This window comes from Ambystoma mexicanum, chromosome 2p, assembly GCF_040938575.1.
Source record: "Ambystoma mexicanum isolate Mex_15411 chromosome 2p, UKY_AmexF1_1, whole genome shotgun sequence".
NCBI classification, from domain to species: Eukaryota; Metazoa; Chordata; class Amphibia; order Caudata; family Ambystomatidae; genus Ambystoma; species Ambystoma mexicanum.
Window position 1 is genome coordinate 521,732,869 of NC_090923.1, and position 24,732 is coordinate 521,757,600.

The 24,732-nt window shown below is 47.3% G+C and overlaps 1 protein-coding gene across 4 annotated transcripts in view; it reads left to right on the plus strand.

Moving 5' to 3' along the window:
* The window catches only part of TSEN2 (tRNA splicing endonuclease subunit 2), a 270,669-nt gene that overhangs the window by 165,830 nt on the left and 80,107 nt on the right, over window positions 1–24,732 (plus strand). For all 4 annotated transcript variants that reach the window (XM_069643934.1, XM_069643933.1, XM_069643935.1 and 1 more), the window contains one exon: window positions 11,538–11,574. In XM_069643934.1, coding sequence (XP_069500035.1) covers window positions 11,538–11,574 — 37 coding nt within the window. The remainder of the gene's footprint in view (window positions 1–11,537; window positions 11,575–24,732) is intronic.

A 24,732-nucleotide genomic window follows, 5' to 3' on the forward strand; every position in this document is an offset into this window, starting at 1 on the left:
ATGTCGGCCGTCGGAGGATGTCCTCGGGGACGGCGCACCGACGTCATTGCAGGACGCAGACGCCAAAGATTTTTCCGAAGCAGCACAGCTGTGGACATTACCTGTCATAGATATGGAATATGTCGTCGGACCATCCCATCGAAAGAATGTTACCAGGTAAGAAAGTAACTTGTTCTTCTCCAGCTTTGGTATCTTTCATGGATTCACATGCTGTGAATATTCCCCGTCGGATTCCCAGCCTGACGGGGCAATATTTAAAGCATGTGAATCCATAAAAGATCCAATGCTGGATAATAGTACTTACCTTTCTAACAATTCTCTTTGCATATGTATATATAAAAGAAACCATTACTTTTACAATATTTCAGTATATACATGTTTTATATATCCTACAGCCCTCTCCCGCCTAAGAGAAGCGTGGACACTTTGTCATTGCTGCCATAATTGTTTTTTTTTTAATTGGGTATTTATAATGCACCTATACCCAATGTGTTGCAAGCCGCAATTATACTATGTGGTACAGGCCTGTACTGGGGTTTTTATATTACCCAAGGTATAGTTTTATAAAGTCCCTTTGAGTGCACTTTAGAAAAACTGTCCTAACAGCGCTTGATCTGAGACTGTGGCTAAGTATCATCCAGAGTGCTGCATCCTTAATACTATGTTTGAGTGTCACAGAGCAAGCTGGGCCATATAACCCTTTGACTGTGGACAGAAAGTAGAATGAGAACTTACTGGAGACCAGTATACCTACTGGACAGGAAACTCTGATGCACTATAGCTTTTTCCGTCCCTACGCTTCTGCAGTTCCAAGAGAAGAACATTTGTTAGCTTCTTAAGGAAACCCCTTACGACTATCCCATTACCCAACCTTCTATGAAATGCAAGTTTTATCCAGAAATAGATCCAATGTATCAGGAATTAATGTAGCTTAAGTTGCATCCAATCACCGAAGAGCCTTCTGAAAGCTACTGGTTACCAGCCTTGTACTGTTAGGACAGTTTCTCCAGCATGGGGTCTGGCATGGATTCACATGCTCATGAATATTCCCCGTCGTCAGGCTGGGAATCCTCGGTAAAGAAAAAACCAGTATCAGTTTCGTTTCTGATCTGTCTTTCGTAGTAATAACCAATCACTGGTCTCTGCGTCATACTGACCACAGCCAATGACTGCCCTCTACCTAAGCACCGCCTCTGGCAGCCATCTTCAGATTTTTACCGCACGTTCATGTGTTGGGATCCTCGTGCTATTGCTCTCGAGCGTTAGTGCTATTTTTCGCGCTTTTTTCACAAAAACTTCGATTCTTTCGGTCAAAAGAGCCACAAGCTCCACCGATCCTACATCCGATCAACGGGGACCCGTGTCGGATTCGTCTGCGCCCCTCAAGGGTGAAGATCTCGTCGAGCTACACTTCGGAGGACTCCAGAAGCTTCTCAGGCCCGGTCTCGGAGATGGCCCAGGAGAAGGGAAGCTCGACGCCCGGAAAGCTGTTCAGGGTCTGCCCTGGATGCCAGCTGCAGAACGTCTTTAAGGAGGACGAACACTCTTTCTGCCTTTACTGCCTTCATGAGGACAAGACGCACGTGGAGAAGGACTGTGCGTTTTGCGGCAACATGTCGGAACGGACCATGAAGGACCGCCATCAACGTCTCGCCAACTGGCTGGAGGGTAAGAGCCCGTCTGGCGAGAAGAAGAAGAAATCCGAGCGGTCTTCTAAGACCTTTGAGGGCGCCCCGGCGACGGGGGCCCAACATAAGGCTAAGCACCGCGAGTCCGCTGGCACCGGGAGCGCCGAACGGTCGGGCTCTACGGGCGCCAGGCAGGGCGCACCCTCCCCGGCACCATCAACCACGAGCCAACGCTCTGGGTCGGGTAAGAGGAAGGCCGAGCACCCGGCAAAACTCCTGGAGAGGCCCCGGTCGAGCTCTAAGACAGAGGAGGAGCGTGGCAGTGCCCCCTCCCTCAAGGATAAGGCGGTGAGCGCACCTAAGGTGGTGAAGGCCTTGATCCATCCGACCAAGCCCTCTATCGAAACGGTCGCGGCGGCCCTGGCTCAGCCTGTGGAGGCTGCGCCAGTGGTGGCGACCTCGGGGCCCAGAATCTCCCTGCCTCCTCGGAGGGAGTCTTCTTTTGTGCCCATCGATAGGACCCCCGTGAAACCCTCCGTGGGGAAGAAGAAGGGGGGGCAGGGCGTCGTCGTAGATTCGGCCTCAACCTCAGAAGAGGGGCTGATCGAGGTCTTAAGCCACGGCCTAGGCGTGGAAGAAGGCCAGCCCGTCGGAATGGACCCCGACGCAGGTGACGACGAGGATACCGACGGGGCCCCTGCTCGCCCGTCGGATTCCCCTCTGCCAGCGCCGCAAGACAACTCGGCGGCCATTTTGTTGGCCATACAGTCCTTATGCTCCGAGATAAGGACGAGACTACCGTTACCGACGGAGGAACCTCTCCCGTCGGGGGATCCAGAACCGGAACCTTCTGGTGTTCCCCCTACCAAGAAAAGAAGGATCCATCCACCACCTCCTTTTCAACCGTCGCGCCCCGTTCAGCCCTCCTCCCCTTCCACCCGAGGGGATGATACGGGGACTGACACGGCAGCGACGGGTACGGACGACGAGGCATACGACGAGGATATTCCGTCGTCGCCTCCCGCCAGGGCTTCTCCGCCCGACGAGATCGGATCTTTCCACTCCATGATCTCCAGGGCTTCCGAGCTTTTCCAACTCTGCCCTGAGGAGAAGAAAAAGGAAGGCTTCCTTTATCAGCGGCGCGAGGCCAAGAGGAAGACGGTCCTCGCAGTGCCTCTGTTGGACGACATTTGGGATGAGGGCCTTTCCCTCCTCAAGAACCCTTCCACGACGCCAGCTAGAAGAGACCGGTACGAGAAAAAGTACCGGGTCCCGGACACGGCCCCCCTGTGCCTCCGGGCGCAGCCTACCCCGGATTCCGTCGTCTCCGCGGCAGCCAGGAAGAAAGCGGGGGGGGGGTGCGGCCTCCACATCGACTTCCCCGCCGGACGGCGAGGGAAAGAAATTGGATGCTATGGGACGTAGAGTCATCTCGTCGGCAGCGACGACGATTAAAGCGGCCAACGCCTTGGCTATCGTGGCCCGCTACGACAGGGAGCTCTGGTACAAGATCGCTCCCCTGCTGGATTTTCTGCCGGACGACAAGAGGGCGGAGGCCCTGGAGATCCTGCAGGAAGGCGAGGTGGCCTCGGACCACGCCATCACCGTGGCGACGGACATCGCCGACACTGGGTTCCGCCAGCTGGGCAACGGCGTTTGCCTTCGACGTCGTGGATGGCTCAAAGCTACGGACTTCCGGCAGGACGTCCAGACCAGAGTCCTGGACATGCCCTTCGACGGGAACAACCTGTTTGGGAAGACAGTGGACGATTCCCTTCAGGCCATCAAGGCGGATACTGAGACGGCCCGGGCCCTCGGAGTTCTGCAGCAACGTCGGACGCCCTTTCGGAGCAGCGGAGGCAAGGGCGCCTCCAGAGGTTCCGGCGGCGGTTTCGCTTCCTACCGTCAAGCGGCCCGCTCGTCGTCGCAAGAGGCCTACAGAGGACGAGGCAAGTCTAGCGGACCCCGCCGTCGTCGCCCAGGAGGTCAAGGCGGCAAGGCCGCGTCCAAGCAGGATTGAACCGGCTGTGGGGTCGGGCCCCCACCGGAGCACCCCGGTGGGAGGCCGGCTGGCGGGCTTCGTCAGCGTGTGGGAGTCCATCTCCACCGACCGTTGGGTGCTGGACGCCCTGGCCCGGGGCCACGCGCTCGAGTTTCAAAGAAGGTGCCCGCGCGTCCCCCCCGTGGCCAGGAAAGAACTTCACGTCCCTCAACTTCTCCTGGAGGTAAAGGCGATGCTCAGGAAGGGCGCCATCGAAATCGTCCCAAAGAGGCTTCGGGGCTCCGGAGTTTACTCGAGATACTTCCTCGTGAAGAAGAAGACGGGAGGATGGCGCCCCATCCTAGACCTCCGACGTCTGAACAAGTTCATCAAGGCGCAGAAGTTCCGGATGGTCACCCTCCAGCACGTCCTGGGCCAGCTGGAGGAAGGGGATTTCCTATCGTCGTTGGATTTGGAGGATGCCTACTTCCACATTCCCATCCTAAAGGGGCACCGAAAATTCCTCAGGTTCGTGGTCCAAGGGCGTCATTACCAGTTCAGAGCCCTCCCCTTCGGACTACGGTCGGCACCCAGGGTATTCACCAAGTGCCTCGCACCGGTGGCGGCGCAGCTGCGCCGCGAGGGGATCCACGTCTACCCCTACCTGGACGACTGGCTCATCCGCGCCAAGACGAGGGAGCTCGCCGTGGTTCACACGGCAAGGACCGTCCAACTCCTCACGGACCTGGGATTCTCCGTGAACTACGCCAAATCCCACCTGGTGCCCGCGCAAGTCGCACTGTTTCTGGGAGCGAGGCTCGACACAGTGTCCCTTCTGGCCTCCCCGTCGGAGGAGAGGACCAGGACCATCTTGGGCAAGGTGCAACGGATGTTGGTGGCCGACGCGGCCAAAGTGAGGTCCATCAAGTCCCTCCTCGGGATGATGTCTTCCTGCATCTACCTCATTCCCATGTGCAGGCTCCGGATACGCCCGTTGTAAGAATTCCTGGATGCGCGCTGGATCCAGACGACGGGCAGCTTCGAGGAAAGGATCAAGCTCGACGAGAACTTCCGACGAGCGATACGGTGGTGGGGCACCCGCGCGCATCTGACGGCGGGCATGGACTTCCAGACCCCAGCCCACCAGCAGACTGTGACTACGGATGCCTCCCTGGAAGGGTGGGGAGCGCACACCGAAAATCTGCACGCAAAGGGACTCTGGCTCCCGACGGAGAAGTCCCTGCATATCAACGTCCTGGAGCTCCGTGCAGTGTTTTGGGCCCTCAGGTCCTTCCTTCCGTCCCTCAAGGGCAAGGTGGTGAGGATCTTCACCGACAACACCACCACCATGTTTTACATCAGGAAACAGGGCGGAACCAGGTCCCCAGCGCTGTCCAAGGAGGCGCAGGACCTGTGGCATTGGGCCGTCGCCCAAAGGGTTTTTCTGGTGCTGTTTCATCTGGCAGGGATAAAAAACACCATCGCCGACTCACTCAGCAGGGAGCTGCGCTCGTGCCACGAGTGGGAACTACGGCAGGATCTGGTGGATCGCCTCTTCCGACGGTGGGGCACACCCCAGATCGACCTGTTCGCGACGGCGACGAACACCAAGTGCCGGAGGTTCGCCAGCAGGTTTCCCCAGACGAGGAGCATGGGCGATGCTTTCTCGTTCCCCTGGGAGGGCCTGTTCCTCTACGCGTTCCCTCCCTTGCCTCTGCTAATCCGGCTAGTCAACCTGCTCAAGAGGTCACGGTGCAGGATGATCCTCGTCGCACCCTCGTGGCCGAGGCAGATATGGTTCCCGGACCTTCTGGACTTGTCAGCGTCCCCGCCGATCAAGCTGCCGGCGGACGCGGATCTACTCTCCAGGGAAGGAGGCGCCATCCTCCACCACGACCCGAAGTCGCTGAACTTGCAGGCCTGGCTCCTGCAGCGCTAGAGTTTGGAGGATACGACATACCGGCCGACTGCAGAGAGGTTCTTGCAAAGGCCAGGGCGTCCTCGACTCTTAAATGCTACGGACACAAATGGAAGAGGTTCTCTGTCTGGTGCCACGCACAGAAGATTAACCCTCTACGGATTACGGCTCCCCAAGTACTGCCGTACCTGCTGACGCTGGCCAAAGCTGGCCTGGCGCACGCGTCCATCAAGATTCATCCTGCTGCGATCTCCCGATACACCAGAACCACGGGGCGGACGTCCTTGTGGTCTCATCGCCTGGTGAAAGAGTTCATGAAGGGACTGTTCAGATCGTTCCCGCCGGTGAAGGCTCCGGCCCCGGCGTGGGAGCTCAACGTGGTGCTGACCAAGCTCATGGGACCTCCGTTCGAGCCTCTGCACTCGGCTCCGTTGAAGTTTCTATCGTGGAAAACTGCTTTTCTTGTGGCCATCACCTCCACACGACGAGTGGGAGAGATCCAGGCCCTTTCCTGCAAGGCCCCGTACTTGACTTTCCACGACACGAGGGTAGTGCTCAGGACGCACCCCTCCTTCATGCCCAAGGTACCGTCGGACTTCCATCTCAACGAACCCTTGGTGTTGCCTGTATTCTTCCCGTCGCCTTCGTCGCCGGCTGAGAGGACTTTGCACTCGCTGGATGTAGCTAGAGCGCTGAAGTTCTACGTGGACCGCACGAAGTGTTTTCGGAAGACGTCACAACTCTTTGTGAACTTTGGACCTGTCAATCAGGGGAAGGCTCTCTCGAAGGCTTCCATTTCCAGATGGCTCTCCGGCTGTATCATGTACTGTCATCGGTTGGCAAACCGACCGCTGCCCGGCCGTCCGAGAGCCCATTCCACCAGAGCGATCGCAGCTACCACGGCGTTCCTTTCTGGTGTGCCCCTGCTGGACATATGCAGGGCTGCTACGTGGAGGTCGACGCACACCTTCACGAAGTTCTACTGCGTCGATCGGGATTCCAGGGAGGAGTCCAGGGTCGGCCAAGCAGTGCTGCGCAACCTGTTCGCCTGAGGTGAGCCTGGTGAGGAGGTAAGATGCTTAATGTTGAGTTTGATGCTATGCTTAATGTTGAGCCTTTGCCACCTCCCGTGGTTGTGCATGTGTATACTGCTATGTATTCTTTATTCATGAGCATGTGAATCCATGCCAGACCCCATGCTGGAGAAGGAACAAGTTACTTACCTATAACTGTTGTTCTCCAGCATGGGTCTGGCATGGATTCACATGCGAACCCTCCCGCCTACCCCTCTGCGGCTCTTCACTTGGTCATACTGCCACTTCACGTGCTTCCAAATCTGAAGATGGCTGCCAGAGGCGGTGCTTAGGTAGAGGGCAGTCATTGGCTGTGGTCAGTATGACGCAGAGACCAGTGATTGGTTATTACTACGAAAGACAGATCAGAAACGAAACTGATACTGGTTTTTTCTTTACCGAGGATTCCCAGCCTGACGACGGGGAATATTCATGAGCATGTGAATCCATGCCAGACCCATGCTGGAGAACAACAGTTACAGGTAAGTAACTTGTTCCTTTTCTGAAGTTCAACTAAGGGCTTAGCAAAACCGTTAAACTGAGACAGTACAAGACTCCACTCTTAGTATAAGGCTGTACCACCTGAGTATATGGTAATGTAGACTGAGCAGCCAGGCTTATCTTGGGAGGGAGAGAGGGCTGTGGGAAAGTACACTGAACCTGCAGTACACCAAGGATGAAATAGAAACACTTACAACCAGAAGTATTATACAAAAGGTTTATTTTAAATACAATTGGGCCAAATTAAGTCTTGGGGTAATTACTGGTCATAGAGTCATAAACACATGTATAAAAACACACCACAAAGCTTGATGGTACATAGACCAAAGCATAAAACCTTCAGAATACCCAACAGTAATTCTAGGGCATTCAAACCTTATCATACACATTCAGTATAAGTCACACCTTTTCTTGGAGAGTAAAACCATAAATTACTTTCTTAACCTCACCATTACTTTACAGTAATGCAAGGGTAGTAGACCCTGTCAATTATACAGTGACGCTCAACACAGAAATTGCATAGTAAACCATCTTTCAAATAGACTTTTCTGAATAGTGGAACACTCATTCAAGGAACAGTAAAAACCTATAATTATTATTTAGGATAAGTTATTCTAGGTGAGTAAAACCTTTTGGTGTAATATACAATTAGTTGCTTTTCGGATCACTGTAACAGAGATTGAGGGAAGCAATAACGCTTTAACTTATATTAAGATGGCACATAGGTAACTCAAGGTAAGTAAAACCTATATACTTTTTTTTAAAGGAGATATCGGCAACCTTAAGGTAGGTATAAACCAGAAACTGTTTTATAATCTGTATAAAACAGACCAGGGAAAGCAAAACCCTGTTGGTGAAGTTACACAATATTCTGAAAAAAATAGTGAAGCCAACTGCATTACTTTTGGGAAGAGGCACAACCAATTCACTGATGAGTAAACTAACCTTGCATTTACTTAGAATGGCGACAGTTTCTAAGGAAAGTAAGACTTTACATATACTTTTCAGAATGGCAGAACATTTCCAAGGTAAGTAAAATAACCTTACAATTACTTTTACAAGTGTAAGAACATTTGTAACTTAGTTACAGTTACCAACTAACTTTTTCACAAGTAAGTACTTTTTAACACTTGTTATACTTTTCCAGACAGAATCCTCTACTTTTCCAGTCCTTCCCTATTCTATTGCATGAGTTAACTCGGGAGTAGAAGAGGGACCCTAGTGGTCAAGGCAGGGTGAGATGGGCATTTGTTGCAGTCAAATGTCAGAGTTCCTGTGGAAGACTGTTCAACAAGTAAGTAGTTCACTTAGTTAAGGTCCAGGGACTTCTGAGAAGACGCCCCAGTAGGATTCCAGCAGGAGCCTGGTGTACTGGATGAAAGAAATCACAAGAACACCCCAAAGCTTTACAGAAATTACAAAGGCTTAAGGTAAGTAAATGCGCCAGCCAACAGAGTACCGTAGCACGGAAGAAGAGTTCCAGCAAGAAGGCTTCAGGCTCTACAGCCAAAAACCCGGTTGTTAAATTCCTTGTCATGAAGACAGAAGGCAGTACACTGGAAGGACTTTTGTAGCAGGGATCATGGGGCGAGGCTCTAGTTAAGAGGATCTTCACATGGTTTACTCGGCACACAAGAAGAGGCTGCAACGGGGAGAGTTCGAGATCTGCCGCCAAAAACTTGGTCACTGAATTCCATGTCATGAAGATTGAAGACAGGACCCTGAAGTCCTTTTGAAGCAAGGATCAACTGGGAGGGCTCCAGGCAAGAGTTTCTTCGCGGCTGGATGCGGCTTTGGATTTTCGTGCCCTTTTCAGGAGCCAGAAGAAGACTGAATATCGCTGGTCAGATTCTCTTCGTTTGCAAGGTCCAGCACTCTGGTGAGGGAACTTTTCGGACTCGATTCACGTTTCTGGAGTTACAGCAGGATGCCCACAATGTTTCAGCAAGATTCGGAATTCGAAAGACCATGCACTGCGCAATGGCTCGAGGTCCCAGGGTATTGCAGACCTGCAAGGTCTCAGCATGTCGTGGGATGGCTCAAAAGTCAGGTTGTATTTAGTCTAGTGGATCTTGCCAGGCGATGTGTCGGGGGCCATCGTTTTCGTAGTCCCCAGGTCGATTGGAATGCTGGGTAACAGCAGGCTCCGGTTACACAGAAGGGTCTGTGGTCGCTTGGAAATCGTCTCAGCTGCGTTTTCTTCATCTAAATTGTTCGGATTTGGTTCCAGTGGTTGAACACCTCTTCAACTTCCAGGATCAGACTTTTATACAGGAACCCAGCCACAGCCAATCAAACAGCCACGCAATATTCAAACTTGCGTGCGTTGGCAGTCCTTTCAGGACAGCCATCCTCCCTGTTTGAGCTGGATTCTCAGAATCAGGCTGGAAGACTTGGACTCTTCCGTTGTTTCCTGCCTTCACAGACACTCTGGAGCCTGGGTGGGGAATTCTCAAGAATCCCACCAAAGACAAAATTGACACAAACTTACCTGATGCAGACCATGCTGCAAACTTAGCTGATGCAGACCATGCTGCAAGAGCTCCAAGCCAAAGGAGGCTTGAAAGGGACTACTTTACTTTGGGACTATTTTCTACTCGGGTGGGGTCGGGGAGGAATACTTACCTGAGACTACTTTGGAGGCTATTTAAACCACGCCCGAAGAGCAGCACACGCTTCGCGTTATTCTGCATCCAGCAGCGTAACGCTCACCGTGCCTGCAGTCAGCATCCAGTCTTCTGCCACGCCCGCCTCGAGTCTGGAGCTCCTAGAAAAAGGGAGAAAGAAGGAGAAAAGGTTAGAACAAGAGCAATACCTTCGATCCTTACCTGAATTCCCGATCCACTGCGCCTTTTAGCTGGAAGAAAGAAGTTATTTTATGCGTGTCGCCTCGCCTGCTGCAGCGCCGCGCTGAACTCACCAGCCTTCGCAACATCTTCATTATCCACTGCATCCTTCTGCATGTTCCCGCCGCACTCCGGCACCTAGGGGGAACACGAGAACGGCAAGGTGAGCCAAGGGAATAAACAGAGGCAATATTAGTTACCCCCCATAGACTTACCTGATTTTACCACCGGGGCGACTATTCCTCTTCACGGGTCGGCGCAGCCTCCACCGCATCCTCACCGTACCCCGGCCCCTAATAGGAACAAAAGGACAACAAGGTGAAACAAAGGGACAAACAAGGGGAAACCTCCTCGCCACAAAAGACTTGCCTAATTTTACCGCCGGATGCATTATTCCCCGAGACTTCATACTTTCTCTCAGCGCCTGAATAAGGAAGAAAGCAACGGGTTACATATTGACACTATTTTATCGAACTCTGTTGGATAATGCAAACCCTTACCTGAATATTACCGGTTGCCACGAGGAACTCTTCGCTAGGGTCAAGCTGCAACCTGCAAGCAATCGGACAAGAGTGAAAGTCAGACATTGGAACTCTTACAAACTACATACTTAAGGCGTCTTGCCGGAAATCTCATGTTCTGGAACTCACTAATTCCTTCGAACCAGTGAAGCAACTGGTTATCTATGCGCCCCTGCGCTCAATGCAGGATGGAGAGCTCATCTTTCCAAACCATCAGGTGAGACTATAAGAGGGGACATCAAAGGTGATCAGTGGGGAGAACAGCAGGGGTGGGGGGTTTACGCTCAACTCCACGGGTGGTTAATTCCCTTTGTCCATTTGCAGAAGAATATTCCTTAGGGCCAAGCAAAAAAAGCTAGGTGGGGCAGTCCAGTCTGTCATCTCGGCACTATGCGTCACATTGGTGGAGACCGCAGCTGCCCATTTCAGTTCGACGCCCCTGTGGGAGCCAGGTGAGCGTAACAATATTCTGAGAGTGTGGAAAAAGGTTCCCACTCACTGAGGTATAGAGAAAAATAAAAAATTCCACCAGAAAGCAAAGGGTTCTGTGGTTGAGACAGGTGAGGAAGATTTATTATTGCTATGAAAATTATTGCTAACGTATACCAATTAAATGTATGTGTAAGACAGCCAGTTAGAGAAAATACATAACTATTTTGCTTGATTTATAATCCACTGTGTGTGATCGGGAGAAACCCTAGCTTTTTTGTGTTTTTAAGTTTGGATATAATGCTATTGCAGTTTTGTATTTGTGCTTGCTATTCAGATTTATGAGCCAGTTTACCTATTTATGTATAGCTAAGCCACCCGATGCCCTGTGATGATGCCTTGATCCAGTCCTGGCTTCTCTCATTACGTGTTGGGATTAGTATTTTTGTTTTTATAAGTATGAGCTTGCATGCGAAGTGAAAAGCCAGGAATGTCAGTGTTACGTATGATATGGGGCCAGTTGGCAGCTATGATTAGTTTAGTTAGTGATCATGGAGGGGTTTGGAGGTTGAGAGCTGTACAACTGTTAATGGTAGTTATTTGTATTTTTTTTAAAGGTGATTATTATTTTTTTTTCCAGTGCTGTATCGCAAAGGACCTGCTTTCTACCATGCAAGGTTAGGAGGTTAAAATATATTTTAGTAAGAAGCCCATTGGGGATTGCATGCCTTTTTTTCTTAATTACGTTGTCGGTCTACAAGGAAGTATACAAACTCTGCAAATGAAACTATTGAAGACATGGTTAACTCGTATGGCTGAGTTCTCCACCCTTCATCCATGTCTCACTCTCCACAATCTCGCCATCGTAGTTTGCTGAAACACACTCGCCATCCTCGTGCCACTCATGTGCCAGCTCTGCAGATCATTCCCCCCCCCCCCCCCTGTCCTCTGTACTCTTTCCTTACCTCACCCCTCTTACCTAGCACTGCCCGTCTGCGGTTTTCATACTCTTGGCACTGCTGCCGTCCGTCTGTCCTGCACTCCCTCCTCGCCTCTGCAGTCCCTTTTATCTTTCCTCTACCACCATTTACACATTACTGCTGGCACACTAACTTGACTCCCTGTATTAGTAGCCTAGGGCCTCTGCCCCTCCCTCCAACCCCTCCCCCCCATGTTGCCTTCTGTGGGATACTAATAGCTTTTAAGGCCCTCGGCAGAGGGATGGTGTACTGGCCATTAAGGGGCCGGAAATCATTGTAAGAGCCTTGCTTCATCCGTGCCTGTAGTTTGCAGCCAAAAGCCCTATGTTTCTCTGCACTGCTATTATACACTCAGCTGTATTCATTATTTGCTCATCTTATCTCTATTTGCCACATTTGATCTGCTAAATGTGTACATCCTGCAACCAAGATCCTAGTTAATGGGGGCTGGAATATCATGCAAAGCCTTGTCTTCACGTGTAATTTTAAGTAACCCGCAATGACTGTAACCAGTTTAACGCATGTGGTCTCATAAATGTTAACCTATTCTTTTTGTCAACAGCATAGGGAACGAAATCTGATTTGTAAGTGCCAACTGTCACGATACATCGTCTGTACACCATGCACTTGTAGACTTTTTTATGAATGTCAACAGAAGCATGATGGTATTTCTCATTACTATTACCACTATCTTTGACGCTAGCAAAAATATGTTTCATCGCTGTTGGGGAGTTAATGGGGATTTTGGGCCAGCATGACTATTGGACCTACATTGCACGATAGCAGCAAAAAAGACATGAGCTTGTTAGTGTGGTTTATGAACTGGGAGATAGAGTGCAAAGGGATCATCGTTCTAGACCTCTGTTTACATCCCCTCATTCCTGACCCTGAGAAATTGAATGAATTTCTAGCTAGAATGGATTTTAAGGAACTCATGGTGGCAACAGTAAAGACAGACACAAGTGATCACAGTTCAAGGGTGTTTATTGAACTTCATAATCGGTGACATAAACGCCTAATCTAAACCTAAATATAAGATGGGAGCGAGCTACGAACATCAAAATAATAAGGTGGTTCTAGTGGTGTTATGTCAAATAAAAAGGGCCTATACTAAAAAAAAAAAAAAAACTATTGCCAAATCCTTACTACTAATTACTAAATAGTGTGAGATAATGTTCGCCTGAAAAGAAATGTCAGGATGGTATGGCTGGGTTTCCCTTCCCCACGTTTGAATCACGGCACAAGGCGGGACTTTCGAGCAAAATATCAAAACCCCTTCAAAGGTTAAGTCTCTTTCCTGCAAAAGTCTCTTTCCTTAGGTTTACTGATTCTCTCAGTGATCTTACACCTTTGGCGATTGCTCTTCGCCTCTAGGACCTCCCTATGCCAGGCTCAGATCTTCTTTGCCAACTTGGCCTCCCTCTGTTGGGTTCACTACGGCCTCTCTGATGTCACTCGTAATTGTAAAATGCTAAACAAATAAACGAGCAAATGTTCTTTGGGCGATTTGCTTTTCGCCCCTGGGATTTCCCTCTGTCGGGCTCGAATCCTTCTTGCAAAAATGGGCCTCCCTCCTTTGGGTTCACTACATCCTTTCCTCAACACAGTTCATGCATTGCTAAGTTTCCTCAGAAAACATGGTTTCTTTCTCCCAGCTTTCTTTCGGCATCCCTCTGTCGGGTTCACATTTGCCAATTATCACAGTTCACAATCGTAGTGGAAAGTGGGTCAGACTTTCGATTGTACAATGGATTTGACATAACCCTTGTAGGACCACTGACACCAACCTTTTCTACAGCCTTCTGGTTCTTGTAGCTTCAAAAACAGGTCTGGGTCAGAGCCTTTCGAATGAGCGCCCACGTGGCTCCAGACCGATCTGCACTTGGACCTCAACTGGGCTTTCTGTAAGTTCAAACATACAAGTTCTTCTTGTAATATTTCTTGCGTTCAAACAGTGTTGCTACTTGCAACCTTGGGCTCAACACAGTTCGGTTTTCTATCCGTTTCCTCTGACTCACTGGCTGTGCTGAACCCGTTGGCATCTTTGTTCTCTCGATAGTACCACAGTATCCAGCTTGCCTCTACACCTGCGTTATAAATGCGGGGGGGGCCCTGTGTACCACTGTCCTCTCCTGCTCACGCGTGTCAGCTGTAACACACGGTTTTATGATTTCCCTTTCGGATGCTTCATGAGTCTGAGTTGAAAAGGGCAAGAGAAATCCCCTCCCACCCCCTTCGTTGTCCTTCCAGGTGTCACTGCCTTCTCCCTTTGCACAGCCGGTTTGGTTTAGCTGTATTCTCGTGTGTTCGGCCTTGCTCGACATGTCCTTTTGTGCTGCGCCTTTTTATCCCTGTGGGGAAGGTAAAGGCTGTCAGGTGTGCGTGGTTGTCAATTGCCTGACGTTGCCTGATCCTTGTGTCGGGCCCTGTCAGGTAAACGGCTTGTGTTTTAGTCCGCTGTCCGTCATGGTGGGAGAAAGTGTTTGCATCAACGGAGGGGGGTGGTAGATACTCCAGATATCCTACTTGGTAGGGTTTATGGAACTAGCGGGAATGACCGGGATTATTATCTTGAAATGAACAAAGGGGATTGTAGGAACGGTAATGTTTGGTTAAAGCAGGCTGAGAATTCAGGAAATAATAATCGGAGGGACAGTGATAAGAATGACTGGGAGTGCTCGAGTAGACAACAGGACAACAGGGAGTGCACATTGGAGTGCTTTCTAATGCAAAGGTGTTCAATAAAGTGGTGTTCCCCAAGGTATCAATTGCCAGCTCATTTGTGAAGGCAGGAGCTGCCTCTCCTGCTAAGGAACTGCCATTACTTGAGTAGAAATTAACCCAACAATAGTAAATCGGGTATGTGTGCAGGCGCTGTATCTTTTCTTTTTTTTCTAGCTGTATCTGGGTGAACGTGTCTGTTTACCATTTTAAATGTTTGCATATTACTTGGCGGCGAGGGTGGTTGCTAATTCTGTGAGTTCAGCCTTGTCTCAGCCTTGCCAGAATAAGGGAAGAAGCATGCCTGGGGCACAGGTAGAGAGACTGCCCCTGACCACAGAAGGTGCTGCCATAGGCTGAAACAAATCGTACGCATTTCTCCTCTGGGTGCATGGTGGCTTTTACTGGAAGACTTTGAGAGTGTAGTGTGTTCCCCATTACTGGGGCTGAAAACAATTTGTAATTGCATAAGGTGGTCTGGAAAACCCTCTACCGGTACGAACACAGCCCATTGACCTGTTCTTGGGTGGAAGGCCCCCGGGAGAGTCTCAACCATGCTTTACCGCTTTGTTTTTCACAGAGGAGACATTTCCATTCACATCGGTCTTTGTCCCACCCATAGGTAGTCCAGCACCAAAATGGTAGGCAATTCTCCAGCAACCCCAGACGCGTGTTTCGGCCTAGTCGGGCTACATCACTGAGGTGGCGCTGTGCCTCTCTAAGCACAGTGAGCAAGGTGTCCACGTCTGGATTCCCCAGGTAACTTAGGGTGAGAACCCAAAGTACCCAAAATTTGCATAAAGAGGTCTGGGAAGCCCTCTACCGCTACGCACACGGCCCATTGACCTGTTCTTGGGTGGATGGCCCCTGGGAGAGTCTCAACCACACTTTAGCGCACTGTTTTTCACAGAGGAGACATTTCCATACACATCAGTCTTTGTCCCACCCATAGGTAGTCCTCCACCTCACTGATGAGGCCCGATTAGGCCGAAACACGTGTCTGGGGTTGCTGTTGGTACTCTTGTTCAGAGGAGAATAGCCTAGCATTTTGGTGCTGGACTGCCCCTTGGCAGGACAAAGACTGATATGCAGGGATATTTCTCCTTTGTGAAAGGGACAGTGAGCTAAAGACTTGGTAGAGACTCTCCCAGGGGCCATCCACCCAAGAACAGGTCAATGGGCAGTGTTCATGCTGGTAGAGAGACTCCCAGACCCCCCCCCCTTTGTTTTACAATTTGTAATTGGCTGATGTGTGCTGTGAGTTAGAGTGGTGACATCCCAGTAAGAGATTAATGAGTTTTGATAGGAGCCCTTGCTTGGCTCTCAATAAGAAGTGAAACTGGTAAATAGCAAATCTTCCTTGAGCGCCAGGATTGGTAAGACCCTGAAAATGTTGACATCCGGGTGTTGGGACTGTGATGGCACCACAGTGAAATGGTTTGGACACCAGTGAAATCCACATGGTTATTAGAACACTGCTGAAGGGACATCTGGTGAGGGGTGAGGTGCAATAATTGGGGTTCGGTGGGAGAGGGACTTCACATCAGTGTGGGGGTGAGAATCCAGGTTAGTCTAAGATGCATATAGAGTAAATAGATGTGGAGGTAGAGTGCCTCATTAGGCCTTGCAAAATCCACTCGACCACTCTCAAAGTGTAGGAGGGTAGAGTACCATTTTTATGTTACTTGACCTCCTTGTTAGAGTGCCCCTTCCGAAATGCTGGTATGCAATAGTTGCACTGTCTGCAGCTGCTCTTTAGGTGGTAGCAGTGCACCATGTTAATCCTGATTACTTGGACGTCAGTCTGTCATTCAAGCCTCTCGAAGCTCTGATTTGGAGCTGCACTGGGAATCAAGGGGTCTACCTGCCTAAGGGTCAGCCTTCTTCTGCATTCTCGAAGACTGGTCTGAATCCTGGGGCTCTACAGATGTTTTGGACTACAACTTCCATGATCCCAAACCATTGAATGTGTTGGGTAGTCCTCATGGGAGTTGTAGTTTCAAAACATCTGGAGAGCAAAAGATTGCAGAAGACTAGGCTAAGAAGACATTGCAGAGAACCGCTCACTGGGAATTACTGACCGCTATATAGCTCATGATTGGAGCCTAACAGATGGTTAGATGGACTCCTAGAGCTAAAAGGAGCAACATTTGACTCTCCAGACGATCCAGTGCCACAGAAGCAGACTGTGACATAAACATCGCCGTTTGGTAATATGTCTAAAAGAAGATTAGGACAATTTTGAACCATAATGATCCTTGTGTAATGGACAAAAACGTATAGTTAGCCTCTAATGGTGAAGTTAGATTTGCAACTAGCTCCTGGTTCGCCAGTGGGTGCTTCCTGCTTACTGTGAAATGCGGGATACCCAGGAGCTGCGTTTGACACCTTCTAAACAAAATCCTTATTTCCGTCCATGAAGATCTGCAAGTAGTTGCCACAAAAAAGGATCCATGTGGCCCAGAACTGCTGTGGTAGAAGATATTACTTTAAACCAGTCAATATGTCAACATGCTTAACAAAAGACCCACGCCCTCCCATTGTCCATACTGCAAATTACTGGCAGAGGAATTTAGCTACGCAATCCAGGCTTGCACAACAGGATTCATTTGATGTTCTAAATGAGTTATGTTATAGCATTGAAAATTAGGCTTCAGGTTTGATGGCTTCAGCAGCTAGCACTATGAGGAGAGAGGACTCTGAGCGTAGCCTAGAGCAGGTTCAATTGGAAGTACTGTGCCATAGAGTATATAAAAGAAATCTGAGGCAGTTGTAATAACAATGCAATTTATGAGCTCCTTTATTGTACATTCCGGAAAGGGCTGATCAGAAGTGAGGGGGACGGGTGGGGGGGAGGGCTGCTGCATTGCAGCCCAGTGCATGTGGTACTCTTGGCTGTTGCGGCCACAAAGTGCACAACCCCCCCCCCGGTCGGTCCCCCACTCACCCAACTGGGGCATTGCCAGACGTGTTACCTTTTGTTGAGTCTCAAAATAGAAATAGATATGTAAATTATTGCCCTCCAAGTATAGCAAACTTGGAGATGGCCTGCTCCTGGCTCATTTATATTCATAAATGGCCTTATTAATCCATTTTAATGAGCGTGTGTTGCACCAAACGGAGGCAGCAGCCTGTTGCTCTTTCTGTACTCCTCTACCAATGTGATAGTTCAATATGATACAGATCATTGGTGAACGGCTTCATTGTGGGTTTCAAAGGATTGACTTTGAATAAACCCATACACTGCTACTATTAATATAATTCTGCATCAGTTTGCAGCTAACCATGTTCTTTCTGGTATCATCCTGCACTATTTAGTTTTCCTTTTATTTAATAAGTCCAAAACAAACTTGCGCTCTTACCCTATCCTAGGACTCGGCTTATGATCCATTGTCTCTGGGATCATACTTGCATAATGGTACTTTGCATGTGGGGCGATTGTGTTACAACGTGTACATGATGTGAGGAATTTGAAGGCGTCCTCACTTCTTTCCCAAAATATCCTCCTCTCAGGCGGCCAGGGGGAATGGCCATCGTTCTTGGATCCTGACACTGGGGGTGGATATGCGATGGAGGACTACCTAGGTGTAGGTGACTTGGGGAGAGATGAGGTACCCTTGGATGAGACATGGTATCCCCCTTTTTCCTGTCAAAATGTCCCCTCAATCCCCCAGACGTTTGTGAGCTACTGAAGGTCAGACCCCCATTTACCCATTGTCATGAACTCTTACACACACCACTTTGGTACTGGGACGAGGAAGAAGCGACATAAAGTGACAAAAGAATCTAGAACCATCAATGTGTGGTCTAGTAGTCAAGAGAGCCAATCAGTTTGGCGGGATGTTTATATACATGCGATGCAGGAAGGAGGGCGGTGTCGGCTATGACTGTGGACACGGAAGGACCAAACCTCCCTGGGAAGCCGTGCAGAGGGAAGAGCGAGTGCCAGTGTGGTGGAGCAAGGAGGCTTGCCGACAAGAGCCGTGTCAAGAAAGCAGCAGGCTGCAGCGACGCCGAGAAAGAGAAGCTCTAGGGCGTTCGCAGGAGTAGGCAAGCAGAGTAAGGCTTACCGGAACTCTTACCCGAGACGCTGAGAGAAGTCGAGACCGCGAAAGCCAGAGGAAGCCGAAGGAAGCAAAAGCAAAGCACACTTCACTGTAGCCGTTGCTACCGTCTGTCGCTAGAGAAACCAAAATACGCCCAAAGAGACCAGTGAGTTCCCGTGAAGTGGCAAAGGGACGCCAGGGCATATTGGAGGTGGCTTATATAAAGAAATATAAGAAAGTGGAAAAGCCTTAACCTGTCTGGGAAAGAAACCAGGTTAACTGGGGAGAGCCATATCCCGATAAGCTGAAGCAAAGTAAATGCAAGGCATTTCAAGTCGAAAGGAACACTTTTTGAATACCGATCCGAATGAAAGTAAGCATTTTTAATACTAATCTGAATTAAAGCAGTTTTGTGGAAACGTATAAATATGAAGGAACTGTGTATTTTGAAAGAACAAACATTGGCAAAAGCCATATGAACTATGTAAAGGGACTGTGTGTTTTGAGAGAACAAGTATTGGCAAGAGCAACAAAAGTATGTGAAAGTGTAACATGTGAATAGTGGCAAACAAGTAATGGTAAAGCATCAAGAGGATGTGAAAAAAGCCTGAACCAAATCCCACTGTAAAGCTGAAACAGTGGCAACGTGCAGGTGAAGGAGAAGCAAGTTATGTGTCAGTTGCGTGACCTGTAATGGGTGGACTGCGTGGTCCAACAACAGCGCCTAGACCCAGGACACCGACCTATGGAAGAGCCACTTGAAATACCTTCAACAGAGCTTGTGGGTGAATCTAAAGGAAACCTAGTGTGAACTGGAATTGAAGAATTGAACTATAAAGTGTTAAGACTTGAAGCCTTGGAAAAGAGAAAACCCCCCTTGGGGTTTTTGTGAACTATCTTGAATTCTAAAGAAGGGAGATCTCTTACAACCAAGTACTGGAAGAAGCTTGGAATTGTTATTTGAACACTTATGATTTTGAAGTGGACCACCTTACACATTGTATTCAAATAGATATGCGGGCATGTATAGGTTTTGGACAGACATTTACTTTGAACATCCTGTCATAGAGTATCCTTATTTTTGTTTAGATAGGGAAATCCCACATTAGCATAACTCAAGTTAGGCCTTTTTCCAGCCCTCCTTTTGTCTTATTAAAAGTATAAAGGGCAAACTTTAGTTCAGTTGTCTGTATTGTTGGGACAGTTTTTATTAAATCCAACTGCGGGCTTAGTAAAACCATAAAACTGAGACAGTAGAAAACTCCACTCTTAGTATAAGTCTGTACCACCTGAGTATTTGGTAGCGTAGACGGAGCAGCCAGGCTTATCTTAGTAGGGAGAGAGGGCTGTTGCTTGGTGCAATGGAATTGTACCATACCTATGGTCCAAAGAAACACAAATCCTTGTATGTCGGTCACTTCCACCGCTGATCAGCTCACCTTATGTAATAACAGTCTGTTCCACTCTCCTTGCAGGTTTGTCAAGTTTCTTCACTGGGCACCCTACCCAGACCGGCTGTGGCACACCAGTTGCCTTGGAGGGCGTCTTGGAGCACAAGGTATGTTCAGTTCCTCACGTTCTACCACAATGCCCATACAAATGATGCTCGATTGCTGTTGCTGTGTCCTTTTTATGAGTTGAAATAGAGTGAGGAATCTGTTTGAGGTGCTTCTCACTTAGAACTCTGCGCCCTGTTATGTGGTACTTAATTTGAGAGGTCGCATGGAGCTAGGGTAACCTAGGAGTCTTGGATTCCTCTACTCCATAGGTAAAAAGCAAAAATGGAAATGGTTACCCTTTAGAGGTGCTACAGCGCCCATTGACAAGAAATCCTTCGAATGGAAAAAAAATTCACATGACCACAGTTGGAAATTGATATTGTTCAGTTTATCTTGAGAACGTTGCCCTTTTGTGATAACACGTGTTTCGACGTATCCAACGTCTTTTTCAAATCAGGGCTACAAAATTCATAAATAATAAATGATAAATTGATTTACAAGTCAAATAATTTGATAAACAAGAATATGCAAATTAAATGATCAACAAATTGAAATGAATTGGCCATTGATGTAAAACACAACAATTACAAGTCATTGTAAATTCAGTCATAGTACAAACAACAAAATAGAAAAATAAATTTATGAATAAATGGCCATGTTCAGGAGGGGGAGAGGGGTAGGAGGTTTGTGGGAATTAGAGAAAAAACACAAAGAAAAAAACATGTTTATAAAGAGGTAAGTATGGTTCATGTGTCAATCGGGTATAAGTAACTCTAAACATATACAAATAATGATTCAATATCTTACCTATTGTTAACCATAAATGTGCATGTAGTGGTCAGCTTACTTGTGCGGTCATGGGATAATCCCTGCTCCCTAGGGGAAAAATACCCATCTACAGTCAATTCATTGAAAATTTCTTAAATATATCTTGAAAAGGTTGTAATGCAGAAACTCTTTGTCATCTCTGAAAAATTCCAATGTTAACTCCCATGCCAATTTTGTCAATGGGTACTAATACAATTAACATAGGGTGGGGGTGTCACCATCTTTAATTCAAAACACGGGAAGCGACGCTAATCTTTGTATTGTTCTACAATTGGTTGACCGTGATCTCATATTGAAGTTCACTCGCCTTCCTGTTCATGTGCGTGGAATTTCGGTTCAAGTATAAATCAAACCGTAATTTAAAACAATACTGTTTCGTCAAATGCAGAAGGTTTATGTGGGCAAAGACCACGAGGGTTTGCATGTTTACATTACACATCATGTGCTTGAGGGGGCTGCTCTTGCTGTCAGACTCACCTAAGTTATTCTGTTGTTTCTTTCCGTCCGCGTTCCGGCGTGTCCGCCCTGAACATGTGTGTTGCATAAAACAGTTTCTAGGCAACCTCAGTCCTACTACTGTTTCTAGCTTTGGGTGCCATCTTTTGGGCTAACTTCCTAGTTTCCCAATGTTGCTTACGTGCTCTCGTTCTTTCTAATGCTGATTGTCAGTGTTTCATATTTACACGCCATCTTGCAGGCTGGATTGGCTGTGTACTAATATCCCTTACTGAAAATTGTTCCCTATTCCTGTCGATTGATCTAAAATGCCAAAACGAAGTATGGAAATGTAAATGCTCCGGATTTAAAGAGCCTTTTTAGTAAAAAATGTACAATATATTATATCATGTGAAAAACACGTACTCATATGGTCGTCGACCTGGCTTATTAAACCTATTCGTCGGTATGCGAGAAATATGATACATTAATCAATGGTTAATAAAATAATAATAAAAATAAATAAAAATAAAAATAAGACTTCTTATGTATTCATATTCACATGCAGTGCTGTCGAGCAACTGTAAATCTGACTTCCACTAATGTTGATAAACCATAACGTCCCTTAACCTTGTGAATATCCTGTTTATTATAAATAAGTGAAAATGTCCTAATGCTGTTGTATACTGACTTAGAGCGATATTGGTAATTATAAAAAAGAGTACATTTCATTGTCTGAATTCAGACCTCTTTCAACTGTACGAAATTTACAAATCAATTTGGCTTCCTCTTGTCGCAGTTTCAGCTCTTGGTTCCCTCCTCTTGGTCCCAAGACCACTCTCTTGAGTCCGGCAAATTTTAAACTTTTTTTGGTGTCACATTGGTGTTCCTTTTGCCAATGTTGGGCTAACGGTGAGTTTGTATTCGGATTTCCAATGGATGAAAAATGTTCTCTGATCCTTGTTCTTAGTTCTCTAATGGTGCTCCCTATGTAGATCTTATTGCATTCACAAATGATGGTATAAACAACATATTTGGTTCGGCAATTGATATGTTCAACAATGTTAAGGTTGGTGCCATGTTGGTCTTCAAAGCTTGTCAAATTATCCATCGCATGTTTGCACATCGTGCAGGTCCCACATTTCCTAAATCCCTTTGTTTGTTTCGGTAACCAAACGGAGGTGCCCTCTGATCTAAGTTCTGGAAGTAGAGATGGGCTCAGTATATTCTTGATGGTTCTCGCCCGTTTGTAGATAATCAATGAGTCATTTTTAATATAGTTCCTGACATGTGGATCCAAATGTAAGAGATGCCAATGTTTTCTGAGGATACTTCTCAAAATCCCATTATTTTTGCAGAATGTTGTGATGAAGCTAACTTCTTCCTTTCTGGTATTGATTTTGGGTTTCGTGATTAGAGTCTCTCTCCTATTCAGTACTTTGGCTTGTATCTGTGCCTTCAAAATAGTCTTGGAGCCATATCCCCTAACCTTGAATCTTCTTGACAGCAGGTGGCATTCTTGTTCAAATACCTCTTGTTCCGAACAGTTTCGACGGGCCCTGATGTATTCACCACTTGGAATATTCTTGATAACCGAGTTCTGATGGCAGCTAGTTGCGAATAAAGTTGAGTTGGCCTCTGTTTCCTTCCTGTAAGTTTTGGTCATCAATTGATCTTTTCTCACATAAATGTTCAGATCTAAAAAATCTATTGATGATTTACTGAAATGTCCAGTGAATTCTATCCCCATCTGATTGTTGTTGGCTCTGTTCATGAATTCTTCCAAGTCGACAGATTCTCCTTGCCATATTAATAGTACATCATCTATATATCGAACCCACAGGATCACATGTTCTTGATATGCTACATCGTTGTAGATATGCTTGTCCTCGTACATTGCCATGGTCAGATTGGCGAGGGCAGGGGCAAATTTCACTCCCATCGCCACCCCTCTTGTTTGTCGGTAGAATTCCCCGTTGAAGATGAATACATTATTTTGCAAAGTCAAAAGCACCATTTCCTTGAGCATATTGACCGATTGGAATTTGGATGCGGTCTGTGTGGAAAATGTATAGTCTATTGTTTCAATTGCTGTTTCATGTTTGATTGATGTGTACAATGACTTCACGTCCCACGTGGCTAGGACGTAATTAGGTTCCCATTTAATCAGAGCTAATTTGTTGATTACAGAGGTTGTATCCCTCAAATATGCTTTCGTATGGTTTACCAGCGGGCTAAGTATGCTGTCAATAAATTCTGCCATATTCATGGTTGCCCAGTTAATTCCACTTAAAATCGGTCTTCCTTCTGGTATTCTCTCAAAAGTCTTGTGAATTTTGGGTAAAAAATATATTGTTGGTAAAGTTGGTTGTTGCATATCTAAGAAAGCTTTTTCTTCGTCTGTTATTAGGCCTTGCCTATACCAATTCGTGATTGCCTCCCTTAGTTCTGTACAAATGTCCTGTTTAGGATTTCTCTCAAGTTTGTTGTAACATGAGGGAGTGTTAAGGTGGTTCATAGCCATTGTTACATAATCTTGCCGGTTCATAACCACAATTTTTCCTCCTTTATCCGCCGATTTGATAGTCCAGTTTTGATTTTGTTTGAGGTCCAAAAGTGCTGTTCTTTCTGCTTTGGTCAAGTTGTCAAAATCATGTTTAAAGCCATTTCTGTAGCTCTTATTCTTATTAGTGTTTCTGTCCATGTGGTCATTAAGATCTTTAGTGACTGCTTGGAAAAAGGTGTCCACAAGGTTATCTGGGGTTAAGTTAGGGGTGAACTTAGATCTCACTTTCAGGTCCCTTGCTTGAAGGCTGGTTTGTTGTATTTTCAAATCATATATGGTTTCATGAATGGGTCGTTCTATTGTATCCTGTAGTGTGCTTAAAAGGTGAATATCTCTTAATTCTTTAATTGTGTAGTCACTGTCTTCGATATCTGGTTCTTTAGCCTGGAACATTGGGACTTGCGTTGCAAAAAACTTTTTAAGTTTCAATTTCCTAATGAACTTAAACAAATCTATATGTACATTTATTGGGTCAAAATTAGTAGAAGGGGCGAAAGAGAATCCTTTATTCAACAAAGTAATGTCTTCCATTTTTAGATGATGATCGGACAAATTTAGAACTAAGTCGTTTGCTGGTTTTTTCTCGCTGCCTCTTTCGCTCCTGCTCTTGTTAACCGCCCTCAACCCTGTCAGGGTTTCCTCAATCAAATCAGACGGTACAAGAAAAGCAACAGAAACAATCCACAAAGACAGGTGCGTTTTTTATTACCTCAACAGCCTATTCCACATTCTCAGAATATAGGAGGAGGGGTCAGCGGGG